Source organism: Echinops telfairi, unplaced genomic scaffold (assembly GCF_000313985.2).
Source record: "Echinops telfairi isolate 266 unplaced genomic scaffold, ASM31398v2 ScPeMD7_6273;HRSCAF=7185, whole genome shotgun sequence".
Lineage (NCBI taxonomy): Eukaryota > Metazoa > Chordata > Mammalia > Afrosoricida > Tenrecidae > Echinops > Echinops telfairi.
The window spans coordinates 3,661,092-3,674,990 of NW_022110173.1; the positions used below are offsets into that span (position 1 = coordinate 3,661,092).

Below are 13,899 nucleotides of genomic sequence, written 5' to 3' on the forward strand. Positions count from 1 at the left end.
GTGGTCCTCGGGGTGGTCGTAGTTAATGATACACTGAACATGCCATTGTTATCCATCACCTGCAGGGGCGTTTGTGCTTTACTTTTGCACCATAATTTCATCTCCATTTGGAATCTTCCCAGCAGAAGCCAAGGGGCCAGGAAGGCCCAGAAACCCATGTTTGACAACCCACCCGCACCCCAGCCCACCCACACACACAGGTTTTGGTAACAGTGAAATGAGAGAGTCAGACAAGGAACTTCCTCGTTAGCAGCCTCTCTCCCAGACCCATTCAATCAAGCATGCTTTCTTCTCTAGCAGGTGGGCTCCCGGCCTCGCCTGCAGATGAACGATCAAGACTCCATCTAAGAGCATTGAGGGAGTTGCTTTTAGAGAAAAGGTGCAAAGGGACAGCTGAGTTCTTTGCCTCAGGTCCCCGCCAACTCTGCAGGCAAAGCCAGGCTCGGCCTTCCTGCCATCTCATTGGCGACAAGCACCGAGCAGTTATAATCGTGAAACTTTCAGCAGCTTAGGCACTCCACTTCCGAGCAGGCAGTCAAGCCCACCTCACTGGGTCAAGAAGTCTCCCGATAAGTCAGCTGTGACTGCTGTCTCATTCCTCACCCATAGGGACACATGGTCCATCTCCACCTGCTTCCCTCCCTCAAATGATAGGTGTCTATGGGATGCGCCATCGCACATGAGTGGGCACTAATGCATTTGAGAAGGAGCCCTGGTGGCACAGCAGTGAGGTGTTGGGCTGCCCACCCCAAGGTCAGCAGTTCAAAACCAGCAGCCACTGCACAGAGAAAAACAAAGAGTAACAGTCTCAGACACCCGCAGGAGCAGGTCTGCTCTGTCCGGCGGAGTCGCTATGAGTCAGAATGGACCCGAGGAGAGTGAGTTCGGGATTTTTAAATGCATTCGTGTTCAGGAAAATGGGGTTGCCTGCTCTGGGAAAGATGTCCAGCCTCAGAAACCCACAGGGGCAGTTCCCCTCTGTCCTGTAGGGTGGCCAGGAGTCAGAATCGACCCCATGGCAGTGGGTCGGGTTTTCATATGCTGAAGTCTTATCAGGCTGCGGTGTCTTCATTGCATCTAGGCCAGTGGTTCTCAACCTGTGGGTCGTGACCCCTTTGGGGGTCGTAGCAAAATGACAGGAAGTAGCAACGAAAATAATTTTATGGTGGGGGGGTGGGTCGCCACAGCATGAGGAACTGTATGAAAGGGTTGCAGCCTTAGGAAAGTTGAGAAACACTCATCTAAGCCATGATAAATGCTTCTGAAAACACTTTCACACAGGTGGCCGCCAACTTTGCCCAGATGAAAGGCTTGCAGTTAGGTCAAATGCAGTTAGGCATTCAACCGTTTCATCCGGCCCCTTCGATTGTTTTGATCATTGCTGCAGTTATGTCTGAAATGGCAGGAGGGTTAAGGGCTCGTGGGTCGTAGCTTCAGGGCTCTGGGACCTTCCCTCGAGCACATCCCCGAGCAGACTCACAGCCACACCAAGACCCTCACATGGAGACGCTCACTCCTAAGACTGACCATGGTGTCCTTTAGAAGGGAGACCTAAGTCACGTCATTCATGTCAGCGGACACTCACCATCCTTTTTTTGTTTTTTCTCCCTATAAGGATTTTCAAGAAGTCGGGGCAGGGAGAGGGGAGGCCACAGGTGGTGACATGTCTGTCTATTCAAAGCTTTGCATCCTAAAGACGAGTGTGGTGTGGGACATGGTCTTGGATGTGGGTTACAGAGAAGCCTGGCCCTTCTCTCCCGCAAGCCGATCCTCAGAGCCCTCGCCAACAAGCAACGATCTAGGAACTGCATTGAATGCCATCCCCGTCTCGGGGGAGGAAGATGGAATGGAGAAACATATCCCCCTCGGTGCCACCTTCCCGTTAGACCCCCTTCCCAGGATGGGAGGGACCACCTGCTCCTTCTTCGTGAGGGGTAGCAGACCCCCCCCCACTTCCATACAAGGCCTCTCACTAATAAGGTGTGACCCCGCTTTACTGGTCAGGCATCCCCTGCCCCTCCCCGTGGCGCATGTGTGTATCTTCCGTTGTCTGTAGGGGGGCCGCTCTCCCAGAGGAAGGAGCTGAACCATTCTGACGCCAGAACTCCGAGCTGGTTGCAAGTCTGGATCTCCTCTCTCCCCTTTGAAGTCCTTGGGGTCCGTATGCTCACTCGGAGCCCTGGCGCTGCAAGGTTAAGCTTCTGGTTGGCAGCTGGAATCCAGCCCATGGCTTTCCAGAAAAGCCATCGGTTCCCATAGAGATCACAGATGAGGATATGCTCTGGGGCGGTCCTATCCCGTCCTCAGGGTCTCTATGACTTGGAATCGACTGGAAAGCCCCTAACAGTCACACTCCCCCTATCACCCTCCTCCTCTTCAGCTATAGACCAGAGACGATCGAAGCTCCCAGAACTCTTCTCCCTTATATAGAAGCACTCCTCAAAGGCCACCCGCTGTCACGCCATGCAAGGGCATTGTGGCCCACTTACACTAATTAGACACAGATGCATAAATGTATTGGAAGGTGATCGAGCCTAGGGCAGTTGATGGAGATGCATCGAATGGAATTGACGAAGGATTGGTCAAAAGGGCAAGTAGAGTAATGCCTTGTTTTTGTACTTCCAGGGGACACCATCTGGCTGTATGTGGTCAGGCAGTCCCTGAACCTACTGCACTGGGAATTTCTGCAGTATTGCTCACCTGACCATTGGGTCAGGATGAGGCGGGGCATTGGGGCTCCAGTTTGATTACAGCGCTCGGTAACAGGGGCCCTCCCTGAACAGGTATCATGGGAGAGGCGTGGCTCCTTCCTACCAAGACCCCTCCATACATCGTCTAACTCGATAAACCCAGCCACACAGATACCTCTGCTGGAGGGTTCATCACCTCTTCCATGTTCGTCCATGTGATTTGGGGTTTGGGTTCCATTTTGTTATGTTTCCTTATATGTTTTTAGTTTATTGCCTGTTGTTATTATCATTATTGTTGTTTTGTTTATTTTCGGAGATGAAAATGAATGTTCTCTTCTGTGAAAGCTGAGTTCCTCGTTTTTGTTTTTGTTTTTGCCCGTGGCTGACTGCATGCTCTGTTGCTGTCTGGTTCCTGGTTCTTGACCCTGGCCGTCTTGGCTGGGAAAGGAGGCGTGCCGGCGGGCTTGCTTGATCAGAAGAGAGGGAAGTTCGCTTGGTTTAGTCACTCCACAGAAACCCATGGTAATGTCCCCTGGGCTCTGTGTGGGTCATGGGTGTGGGTGCCCACCGGACCAGACGGGAGGGTGCTCCTCTTGTTGGCTGTGATACCGTGGTTGTGTGTGTATGTGTGTACGTGTCGATGTGTGTAGATGTTCGTGTGTGGGTGTGTGTGTGTGTGTGTTTTGTGAGGGGGATTCTACCCTGCCCTCCTCAATGCCACTACCTTCAAATCTCTTTATATGGAGAAGAGCAGCCAATCTTGACAAGCGGCGACAACTCTTCATTGATGGAGCCCTCCCCGGGGCAGTGCTGGCCAAGAGTGAGTGACATCATTGTCGACGCAGGCATGGTACTGTTTTAGGAGTGCCTGGATGTCTAAGATGACTTCGTTATCCCCCAAACTCTGGCTCCACCATTCCTAATTTGGCGACCTTTCCAAGCCTCACACCGCCACCCTCTCACCATCCTGCTCAGTGTAAGGGGCCCTGTGGGACCCGCATGTCCCTAAAGCAGAGAGCTTTGCTTATGCTGCTCAGCCCTTCGAGCAATAGCACCTGGGCTGTTAAAGGAACCATAAGTCCAAAAGAGCTGGAGAGAGGTATGTTGAAAGACTGAAGACTTCCATGTTAAGACGTCTTCCTTCTACTGGATGGAACAAGGAGCCTTGGCAGATCTGTCTCCAGCTGCCAGTGATGAAACCACTGTCTGCGGCCAGCTCCCTCGGACCTTGGATTGTCAAGGGCGGGTACCTTCTCTTCTCTAAAATTCTCCACTGCCCTTTTACTACTCACTGCCTTCCCATCATACCCGAAACCCCATCCAGCTTTCAGAAGTTTGCCCTAAGGATAGAGTAGGGAGTTGGCCAACCACAGAGCCAACCAGCTACACACGGTGCAGGCAGCCATGACACTTGTGCTCTCGTTCCCACCTGAGGTGAGCTTGGCCTCAAAGCCCTGCTCCAGACCTCCGTTTCCTCTCCTGTGGAGGCGGGGCGGGCACGTTAGAGCTGAAGAAACCCTAAAGTCCCATGTGGCTCTCCGTGTGCATGAAAACCTGTCTATTTTTACCCAACTCTACTGAAAAGGACTCCCAGCTGGAGAGGTCTCTTTGACCTTACAGTCAAGAATAGGGCTACGTTCCGAGATTCCCCTTTGTAGCTCCCATGTCGTGCAAATGAATCTCTTTCCATCCACCTGTCCAAAAGAGGAGCGATGGGAAGATCCGTATCCATCAACGTGATTCATAGAGCCAGTGAAGCCCTTCCTGGGCTGTAGCAGCCTCCTGAGGGCAGGTCACCTGATAGGCACCCTTGCTACTTAGCGATTCTTTGGCAGCTGTTGGCCAGTGACTTTTCTCAGCAGGGAGGGGACCTGTTCTGGGTGGAGAACTGATCCAAGACCATTGTAGTGACTCTTCTCAACAACAGGACTTGGCCAAACCCAGGGACTGGTTGTGCTGCGTTAACTGGGGCGAAAGAAGGTACAGAAGAGGAAGAAAGGATCTCCTGGAGATGCGCTTTTCTGGGAGAGAAGAACCAGGAATGAAAAGAAATGCCTGTGGAGGAGCCCGGCCCGCTGCTGCCTTAGAGAGAGGCTAGAGACCGACCGGAAACACGGGCTCTCCTGGCCAAGTGAGAGGATTCCGATTATGAGTCAAGCTTGACCTGAGACCACCCGGCGAGACTGCTGGAAGGTGGAAGACTATCCCTGCAGGTTTTACTCAGGCCACAGACAAACGTTCCCACTCGTGTTCCTCCATCCCTGATGTCTGCCAGGCGAAGCTGCAATCTTAGTTCTTGCTTCTGGTCAGGAGCTTCCCATTTCAGCTCTCTGTTTCAGGCCAGCTCCTAGGGGTGAGAAAGTCAGGACCCAACGTGGACCATAGGAACAGGGAACATGCTAGTCAGTACTTCTTGCGAGGCAGCCCCACCCTCAGTCTGGGGCTGGAGCCTAGAAGGGTGATGAGTGGAAAAAGGAAGACAAGTGAACTACTCGCATGAAAGCGTCGCTTTGGATGAGGAGCCAGGGACGCAAATGGAGAGGCTTCCCCAACTGTGAGATGGCCTACGTCCCTCATCCGCAGTGCAGAGAGGTGAGGGCAGAGAAAAGTACCTGGCCATCAGTGTTTCAGGATGACTCCTGTCGGGTCAAATGATCTGATCGCCTGAGGTTCTCTCACATGCCCACGGGTCTGCCACGTCCTCGGCAGCAAAAGCTCCCGGGACGGGCAGCAGGTGTCTGAGTCAAGGACGTCCCCACGCCTGGCCATGCAGGGCCCAGGCCTCGCCCTGCTCACAGCAACAGTCCCTGCCTGGCCAGCAGAGGCTGCCCAGGCTCCCCTGTGCTCCAACAGCTCGCAGCCCTGCGATTGAGTGTGTGTGGTGGCTCTGCTCCTAGTTTCTCCCCCACCCCCTCACCCCCCCACTCAATGCCTTGTTCTTCGTCCCTTTGACTCTTGCAGTGAGCATGCCCACAAGTGAGACAGAGTCCGTCAACACAGAAAACGTGGCCGGAGGTGACATCGAGGGCGAGAGCTGCGGGGCCAGGCTGGCGTGAGTAGGCACGGCGTACCGGAGGGCTGGGGCTTGTCCTGAGCTGCCGGCAGGGGAGCTGCATCTCCAGGTCAAATGAGCTGGCTCCTCACGAGGAGGGCTAGCAAGACAGCCACAGAAACCTGAGGGGTCCAGAGGTGTAGTATTAAATTAAAAAATAATGACGCAGAGGGAGGTGGGGACCAGCCCCCACCCGCTGCTACTCCTACGAGTTCAGTAATACTACTTTTGGGTTCAGTAATGCACAATTGTACGGTTGAGATATATAAGTATTATATTAAAGTCATCGAGAGCATGAGAGATAATACAATAATACAGTCAGACATGTTACATAGTACCATCGCTCACCTCAGCCCAGCTTGGTGGTCCACGTGGAGAGAGGGGGAAGGGAAGGAGGGAAAGGGAACAAGGGAGAGGGGAGTGACCAGGGAGGGAGCAGCAAGGAGCTCAGGGTCAGAGAGAGAAGTTCTGCTGACTCACACCTATATACCTTTTGGGGGCAAGCCAGCCCACTAATTACAGGTAGAGACATACGTCACAGGAAGGGGCTGCACTATAGGCTACACAGCAATGAGAGGGTGGTCTAGGGGGTGGTCTCTGGGTCTCCATAGGAACCATTATCAGTAGGGTGTAAACCCCTCCTACAGGAGTCCTTCCATTGTCCCCAGAGGCAGGGAGCAGGCCCACCCCTGTGGAGGGATGAGACACAGTCTGGCAACTGATTGCCTTCAGGGGGAGAATGCCTGCGCATCTGACCTCCCCCCACACAGAGGGGCTCAGGGTTGAGTGTGGCCCCTCAGTGTGGGCCTGAATGGTCAACTAAGAGTCCCTGCTAATGCAAAGGCTGGTGCTTCCTCGGAGCTCTCTTAGAAGAAAGGCCCCTTCCAAAACCTCAGCCCTGGGAAACCCTGTGAGCACCTGTCTCTGTTGACACCCGTGGGGCACTGGGAGCCAGAGGCAGGGAATGTCAGGGCAACTGGTTTCAGCTCGTCGCATCAGACACACGGGCTGTGGGGAAGGAGCTCTCAGACCTGCTTCTTCCTCACTCCCGTCACCTTGTCTCCCAAGAGGTGGCTCGGTTAGTGCCCCTGGGTCCTGCTCACCACCCTTCTCATTCCACCGAAAGCAAAGCACACAGGTGAGAAAGCACAATAGAAAGATGATGAGCAAGTTGGCTCTAATGGGCAACTCTAAAGGAGCCTTCCAATGCAGGAAAGCAGAGACGCTCCGGCCTGCAGCCTTACGTTCACAACACTGAGCTTGGCCTGGGCTACACCAGTCAGCCGCCTGTTGCTCCAGCAGAAGCCCGTGTGTCGGGGTGCATGTGCCTGGCTTTGACCTGGGCTGGAGCAGAGGCCGGGTTACCAAGCACTGTTCCTACAGAGGCAATCACAGTCACCCCACCTTTGTTCCGTCTGGAAAACGGAAGCCAGTAGCCCCTGTGAAACGTCCCTTCCCCAAGCCCCCTAAAATAATTTTTTTTTTTTTAAAGCCACCTCAAGGGTGAGGCCTCCAAGAGCATTCCAGTTCCGCTTTTTTTTTAGCCTCTTCGTCCATCCTTTCTCTTGAAATGGCTCGATACTCTAGGAGGAGGCCGATCCCTAAAGGCAAGCCATAGTTAAGCCTAGACCTAAGCGACGCCCACCTGACAATGGCGTCCAAACCCAAAGAGAAGGGGGGGGCTCCCAGCCCCGAGACCCAGGGCCGGGCCTCGGAATCGCTCACGCTGACAGCGGCACAGCGAGCTGCACTGCAGAGCCCTCAGCGTGGTTGGGAAGCAGTTAGTGTCAAAATGGGGCTGAAATACGGGGCTAATTACATCTGTAAGCGGCAGACCCAGGCGTTTTTCCCTTCTCTTGGAATCATGCAAAACAAGCTGTTCTGGAAATGAGCCCCGAATAGACACATCAAGGCAAGGACTATAGGAAGCCTTCGAAGCCCCTCAGTTCTAGGCCTCTGAGTTGCCTTCTCCCCAGAAAGAGGCTGAAGAGATGGTGATGGAGGACCTTTGAACTCTGCTTTCAAGCCTGGTCCAAGGGGTAGACCAGCAGGGGTGTGCGGCGCTGGCACCAAGAAGTCACTAGCAAATGCATGTCAGGAGCACGTGAGACTCTGCATGCTGGGCCCCACGGAGGGAAGCTAGGGTCTCTCAAGTGTCTGTTCTCTCCTTGGATGAGCGCCTTCTGCCAGCTTAGAGGGGCTCTGTCCAAAGGGTCTCTGTAGGGCCATCCCTGTGAACACCCGCATGTCCGCATCTATTCTGTGCATAGAAACTACCTGGTCGCAGTGCCAGAATCATAGCATATACTTAATCCACGATGCCCCCCCCCTACTCCTCCCCATTCTCCAGACACAGTGGGATAAGATGCTGCCAGTATTCCTCGTGAGCGGAACAACATGAGAACGGTCTGGGAGTTCAGAGAGAGTGCGATGTCCCGAGGAGACATCAGGACAGCCAACCTTTTGAAGCTCAGGGTAAAAAGGCTTAGGTAGTCAAAGCAGCTGAGATGAGAATTAATATAAGCAGAACAGTGTAATTAAAAGATAATAGAATCTTTTCATGCACTTTTTGAAGCCCCCTGGTATACATGGAGGGCCTGGGATGGGAGGGGGCAATATGGGCAAGGGAGGTGACGAAGATGAAGGGCGCATCGGGTTTGAAAGCAGACATGGAAATGGCAGAGCTGCTGGTCACCTTGCGGTGGAGCCCAATCGGAGAAGACTGGACCTGCAGGGACAACGGAGATACCTGGACAGCAGGCGCGGGAGGTCATCAGTATCAGCAACGCTCAATGTGCTTGTAGGACACGGCTGTTCACAGAGATGTAGACGAGGAGCGGTGTCAAGGCAGCGTTGTATGTGCACTCAGAGCCAGGTGTCATCGCCAAGCTTGGTGCTAGCCATAAAGAGACAGACATTTTTCCCTGGGGCTTACACTCCAGTGCAGAAGTGGCCTTCGACAAATAGCGGGGTGATCACAAACTAGGGGGGGTATGAAGAAAAGTAGATCGTGCCCTGTGAGGTGAAGAGCAGCGTCTTTGAAGGATTTAAAGTGAAGCTGAGAACTGAGAGGTGAGCCTAAATTATTGGGAGGAAGAAGAAAGGGAAGTGTCCCAAAGGTGGTCACAGAGTGAGCCATGGACCTTGCGCAGACGAACTGAGGGAAGGACATGGTGACCAAGGCAGAGTGTGAAGGGTGAGTGGGAGAGATAAGGCTAGCGTCTGAGTGGGCCGGGTGGACCCCTACCCAGTATGGGTCTTAATCATGAGTGTGAGACATCACGGAAGGGTGTCAAGCATGTGGGTCAGAAGAGGGAGATCGATAGGGTATGTCTGCATTCTTGAAGCATTCCTTTGATGTTCAGACAATGGCTAGGCTTTGGGAAGCAGGAACAGAGTGAAGCAGCAACAACAGCTACTGGGTTAGTCTGGGTGGACCAGAGAAACAAATTCATAGACACTCATATGTGTCATACAGAACTATATATCAAAAAGTAATTGTTTATTCAGAAAACATCCCAGCCCAGTCCAGATCAAGTCCATAAGTCTGATATTAGCCTATATGTCCGATACCAGTCTCTACTTTCCTCTTCAGACTCATACAACACATGCATCGGGTGGAAAGTCTTGTAGATCCAGTGGCAGTGGAAGTATCTGAGTGCTGGCAGGGGTCTCCATGTGGCTCCTCCAGCTCCAGGGCTCTAGCGTAGATCCATGTGACTTGTCATCAGGAATATAAAGCAGAGAGTATACCTGGCCTCCATTGAGCTATTTATCTCCCCCATGCCTCCAAATGAAGTCATACAGCTTCGACCTGATTGTCAGGCTACTCTACCCCTTTTCAAGCTGACAGGAGATTATGTAATTGCCACAGCTACCCAGGGGAGGCATGAGGGGGTTTCAGCCTGAGGTCATGACAGTGGCTAAGGAAAGAAGTGGGTGGAATTTTGGGGTGCTGTACATAGAGCTCGTATGGCAGTTGGCTCTCAGTAAGGGAATGGAGGGAAATGAGTCAACATACAACCCTCCCTGTAGAAGTGAGTCCGTGAAGACAGGAGAGAAGGTAGACTTGCATACACAGAGGAGGCAGGTTGGTGAAATGAAGGGTGGCTTTCCAACCCAGTCAAGACTGAGACCGGTGAAGAGGCAGAGACTGGAGGTGCTGCAGAGGAAGTGAGTTTAAGGGGAAACTCTTCGAGGAGAGGGGAAGGTCGATGTCAAGGACATCAGCTGGAAGGTGCTGCCTTTGCACAGGAGGAGTTCATTTGCTTCTGGAGCTAAAACAACAAAATGAAACAACTCATGGTGATCCAGTCCATTCGGACTCACTGCAACCCTGCAGGACAGACGAGAACTACTCCCGTGGGTGTCCAAGACTGTAACCCTTTATGGGAACAGAAAGCCTCCTCCCGTGGAACAGCTTGTAGTTTCGAACTGCTGACGGATAAACCAATAGGCCAGCAGGGCTCCTACCCTTAAACTAACTGGAAGATGAAAAAGGGATTTGGCTTCAGAAGTCCTGGGGCCTAGTGCCAACTAGCTACCTGACCTTGGCCAAAGCACTTCTGCTCCGGTGGTCAGCCTCTTCCTCTGAGAAACAAAACGATGGGACTCATCGTGGCTTTAATGTGCTCTCAGTACAGCGCTGGGGTCCTGAGACCCACCGGCGGGCAGGGCCTACGATACAAAGGGAACTGTTTTCATCTCTCTTCTGTAGGCGACTTCCATGTGAGATTTCATATAAATAAAGCACTATACAACTTTAAATGTTACAAACCATAGGTCCAGGTGATATCTAAGAGGCCCTGCCTACTCTCAAAGCCTGCAGTTCTGTAAAGATGACTCACTCAGTTCACTAACATTGAGTCAGTGCTGACTCATTGCACCCCCTTGTGAGTTTCCAAGATCGGAACTGTTGACGGGAGTAGAAAGCCCGGTCTTTCTCCCTGGGAGCTGTTGGTGGTTTTGAACTTCCGACCATGCAGATCGCAGCCCAGCACTTAACCCACTATACCTCCAGGGTTCCACCATCTCAGAAAGAAAGTTCGATGAAGAGGGTCTCTGATGGGAGTCATTGCAAATGATCTCAGTTGTCTCATCACCGAAGGTGAGGTTCACAGGTCATCGGAACTTGATTCTTCCGATTCAAATGATGAGTTAATGAGAGGTCACTAAAGATGTGAAAGAGCGCTGAGCAGGGCCGAAGCCTCCATGGAGAATGACATAGTAATATGGAGTCAGCCTTCCAGAGGATTGGGCATCTTTTTTGGCAGCCTCTGCAGCCTGAGAGCCCTGAAACCAGACAGTGGTGTGAACCAGAATGGAGGGTTAGCCAAGCAGAAGGCCCAGGCAGTCTGCACGCTGTTGAGGGCACTGTCGGCATGGCCAGGAGTCAAGCTGAGAGCCAGAAGTCTAGCCTGGTGTCACCCTGGAGCCCTGGAAGAAAGTGAGTGAGCAGGAGGCTCTGGAGAGGGCACATGATTCCGGAGTGGGGGGCGGGGGTGCTGGGGAGAACAGAAGGGATGCCAGACAACGAAACTCCAGTCAGAGATGCGGAGCTCTGAGTTCACTGCTCGGTGGTTGAAACAATGCTAGATGGTGGCTAGGACTTGACCTTCTAGTAATCATGGCTGTGGGTGGTGATGGAGCGAAGGAGGCTGAGTCACACACGTTGTGGTGCATGATGGACTGTAGCGCCGTCTGACTTATATTAAAGGCAAATTGGGGACAACCGAGGGAACTACTCCTGTCTCACCCAGCAGGTAGTAAACATATGGTACTCATTACTGTAAGGAGGAGTAGAGACCGAAAATATAAATAGCTCCCAGGAAGTTCAAATATTTGTCAAACCAAGACAGATGCACATTGAGCAACTGGGTGAACCAAAGGAGAGTTTGGGCTTCGTCTCTACATTTGAACTTTCATGTCATGGAAGTAAATGAACCCTGGGGGTTTGTCTTGGAGGCTTGGTCACAAAAAGCATCCTGCAGAGAATGAACGTCAGCCACAACCCCGTGGAGCTCCTTGGAAGGTTTGTGCCCTGGCTGCTAACATTCTCTTTCTTCATGCTCTTCTGCAACAACCCCGTGAAGATAGGAGGCGGGAATCCCATCTTCACCAGAAAAAGAAGGATGGATAAAAAGGCAAGAACCCATGCTGTGCGCACTCCGTGAGGCTGGGAGAAGCTGGAGGTCTCTACATTCGGAGGCCGCTTGGCTCTGTGTAAATCTCACCCTCAGGGTGGTTGGCAGCTGTGATTCCAAGACATCCATGTGCTCCCTGGCTGGCTTACACCGTGAGGCCGCCCGGCTCTGCAAACACTGAGCCGGTGCTCACCGACCAGGAGGGCTGTCCCTCTGTTTCGCTGACGTGGGGTCCTGCAGTTGACTTTCACCTGGATGGCAGGATGGCTGAAGAACCAGCACATTCAGACCCGACAGAGCGTTCTAACCAAGGACCCCGGGTTTCCCTTTATGTTGAGACGAGTGTCGCAATGGGCAGCATCCTCTGTTTTCTTGAGGATTCTGGTGATTCGTGTTTCGGTTGACTGCTTAGACATTGTGATCTTTTGAAAGATTCGCCAGTCTTCACACGGGCTGCACGTCTCTGAGCCAGTGAACCTGAAATTCTGTTCGCCAACCCCTGAGAACAGCAGCAAAACCCACCTGCAAGTTGGGTGTCCGGCTCCATTTCCTCTGCTCGCAACATGCTAGGAGGCTAAGGAAAGACTTCTCCTCGGTGGCCTGCCTGAAACTAGGACCTTGTCAAATAATAAGCCCCAGCTCACCTCCCAGGGCCGTGTCCATGGATAAACCAGACACTCAGACCCCGATTCCCACACGGGAACCCACTTTCCCCAAAAGTAGCTCACTAGGAGGGAGAGGCAGCCTGAGAGGGAAGGGAGGACAAGTGATCCGAGTGGAAGCGTACCCCCTTCCCAAGTGATTCCCTGAGAACTTTCAGGGAGCAGGCTGGGCACCAGCTGCTCCTCTACTTTTGCTTGCATATAGCAGCAAGGAGAGGCAAGCCTGAGGAAGACAGGTCCTGAGCGTCGCCTGGCCCCCCTGGAGAGGAGGGCACCCCAGATTCCCCATCACCCAATTAGCAGCTGGAAAACATTTGTTTCCCCCATGAGTCTCTGGCTCTAAATAGAAAACACTGCCCTGGGCTCCCAGTCCTGAGCCCACTCCTTTGTTAACGTGTGATTAAACCCTGCAGCCCGAGCAGGCAGTCTTGGGGGGGCGGGGGGGTGAGGAGGTTATTAGCCAACGGTGCAGAGCCGTAAAGGCACTTGGCTGGCATCCTCAGGGCCCCAGAGATATAATTATCTCATGCACGATGGCTTTGCCACCTGTCATATCTTCTGGCTTAATTTTTTTTTAAAATAAAAAATAATGAGAGGGGTTGGTGTTTTCTTCCCATGTAACACGGCTTGCTTTGAGCAGAGCCCAGGCTGGCAGGGCCCCTGTCCTCCTCTCCCTGCTCGTCCCCCCTGCCCTGCTCCCCTGGTCTCTCTGCCTCTCCACCTCCATCCCTTTCTCCCTCTCTCGGATGCTGTGTCTTTCTGCTTGTCTGTCTGAGCAAGGTTTCTCCCCCTGACATCTCTCTAGTGGCTTCTCCTGTCTGTTAGCACCGAAGCACGGGGGCTTGCTCTCTGCTCTCTCTCTCTCTCTCTCTCCCCCTAACCTGCCCTTCTCAATGCTTCTCTCGTATAGTCTCCCTCTGACTCTCCTCCAGCCTCCTGCCTCCTGTCAGCCCCCGGACCTCCTTGAAGCCCCTCCCCCATTTCACAGCAGCCTCCCCTCCCCACACAAGGACCTTCGAGGCATCCACCATGATGGCACATGCCTAGCAAAACCTGGACACGACCATTCCTTTTGGCCCAGTTTGCAGCTCTTGGGTCAGGACTGGCCTCTGCATTTCAAGTTGACTCTTTCTGCCTTATGCCCCCATCATAGCCCACCTTAGGCCGGGCTGCAGTGCTGGCGGCATGGGATGTATGCAAGGAACTTCTTCCGGTGGGTGTTCTGCTGGGAAGATGCTCCTATCTTTAGGAGAGGCCTTCCTTCCCCCTATGGCCTCTCAGAGGCTGGACAAGATGCAGCTCTTCCACAACCGCTGAAGACAAAGTGGGTGCATAAGCAAATGTGGTGAAGA

The 13,899-nt window shown here is 53.0% G+C and overlaps 1 protein-coding gene across 1 annotated transcript in view; it reads left to right on the plus strand.

Annotated features, from left to right (window-relative positions):
• Positions 1-13,899, plus strand: part of CACNA1C (calcium voltage-gated channel subunit alpha1 C) — an 865,289-nt gene that overhangs the window by 689,227 nt on the left and 162,163 nt on the right. The window contains exon 10 of the mRNA XM_045295927.1: positions 5,652-5,742. Coding sequence (XP_045151862.1) covers positions 5,652-5,742 — 91 coding nt within the window. The remainder of the gene's footprint in view (positions 1-5,651; positions 5,743-13,899) is intronic.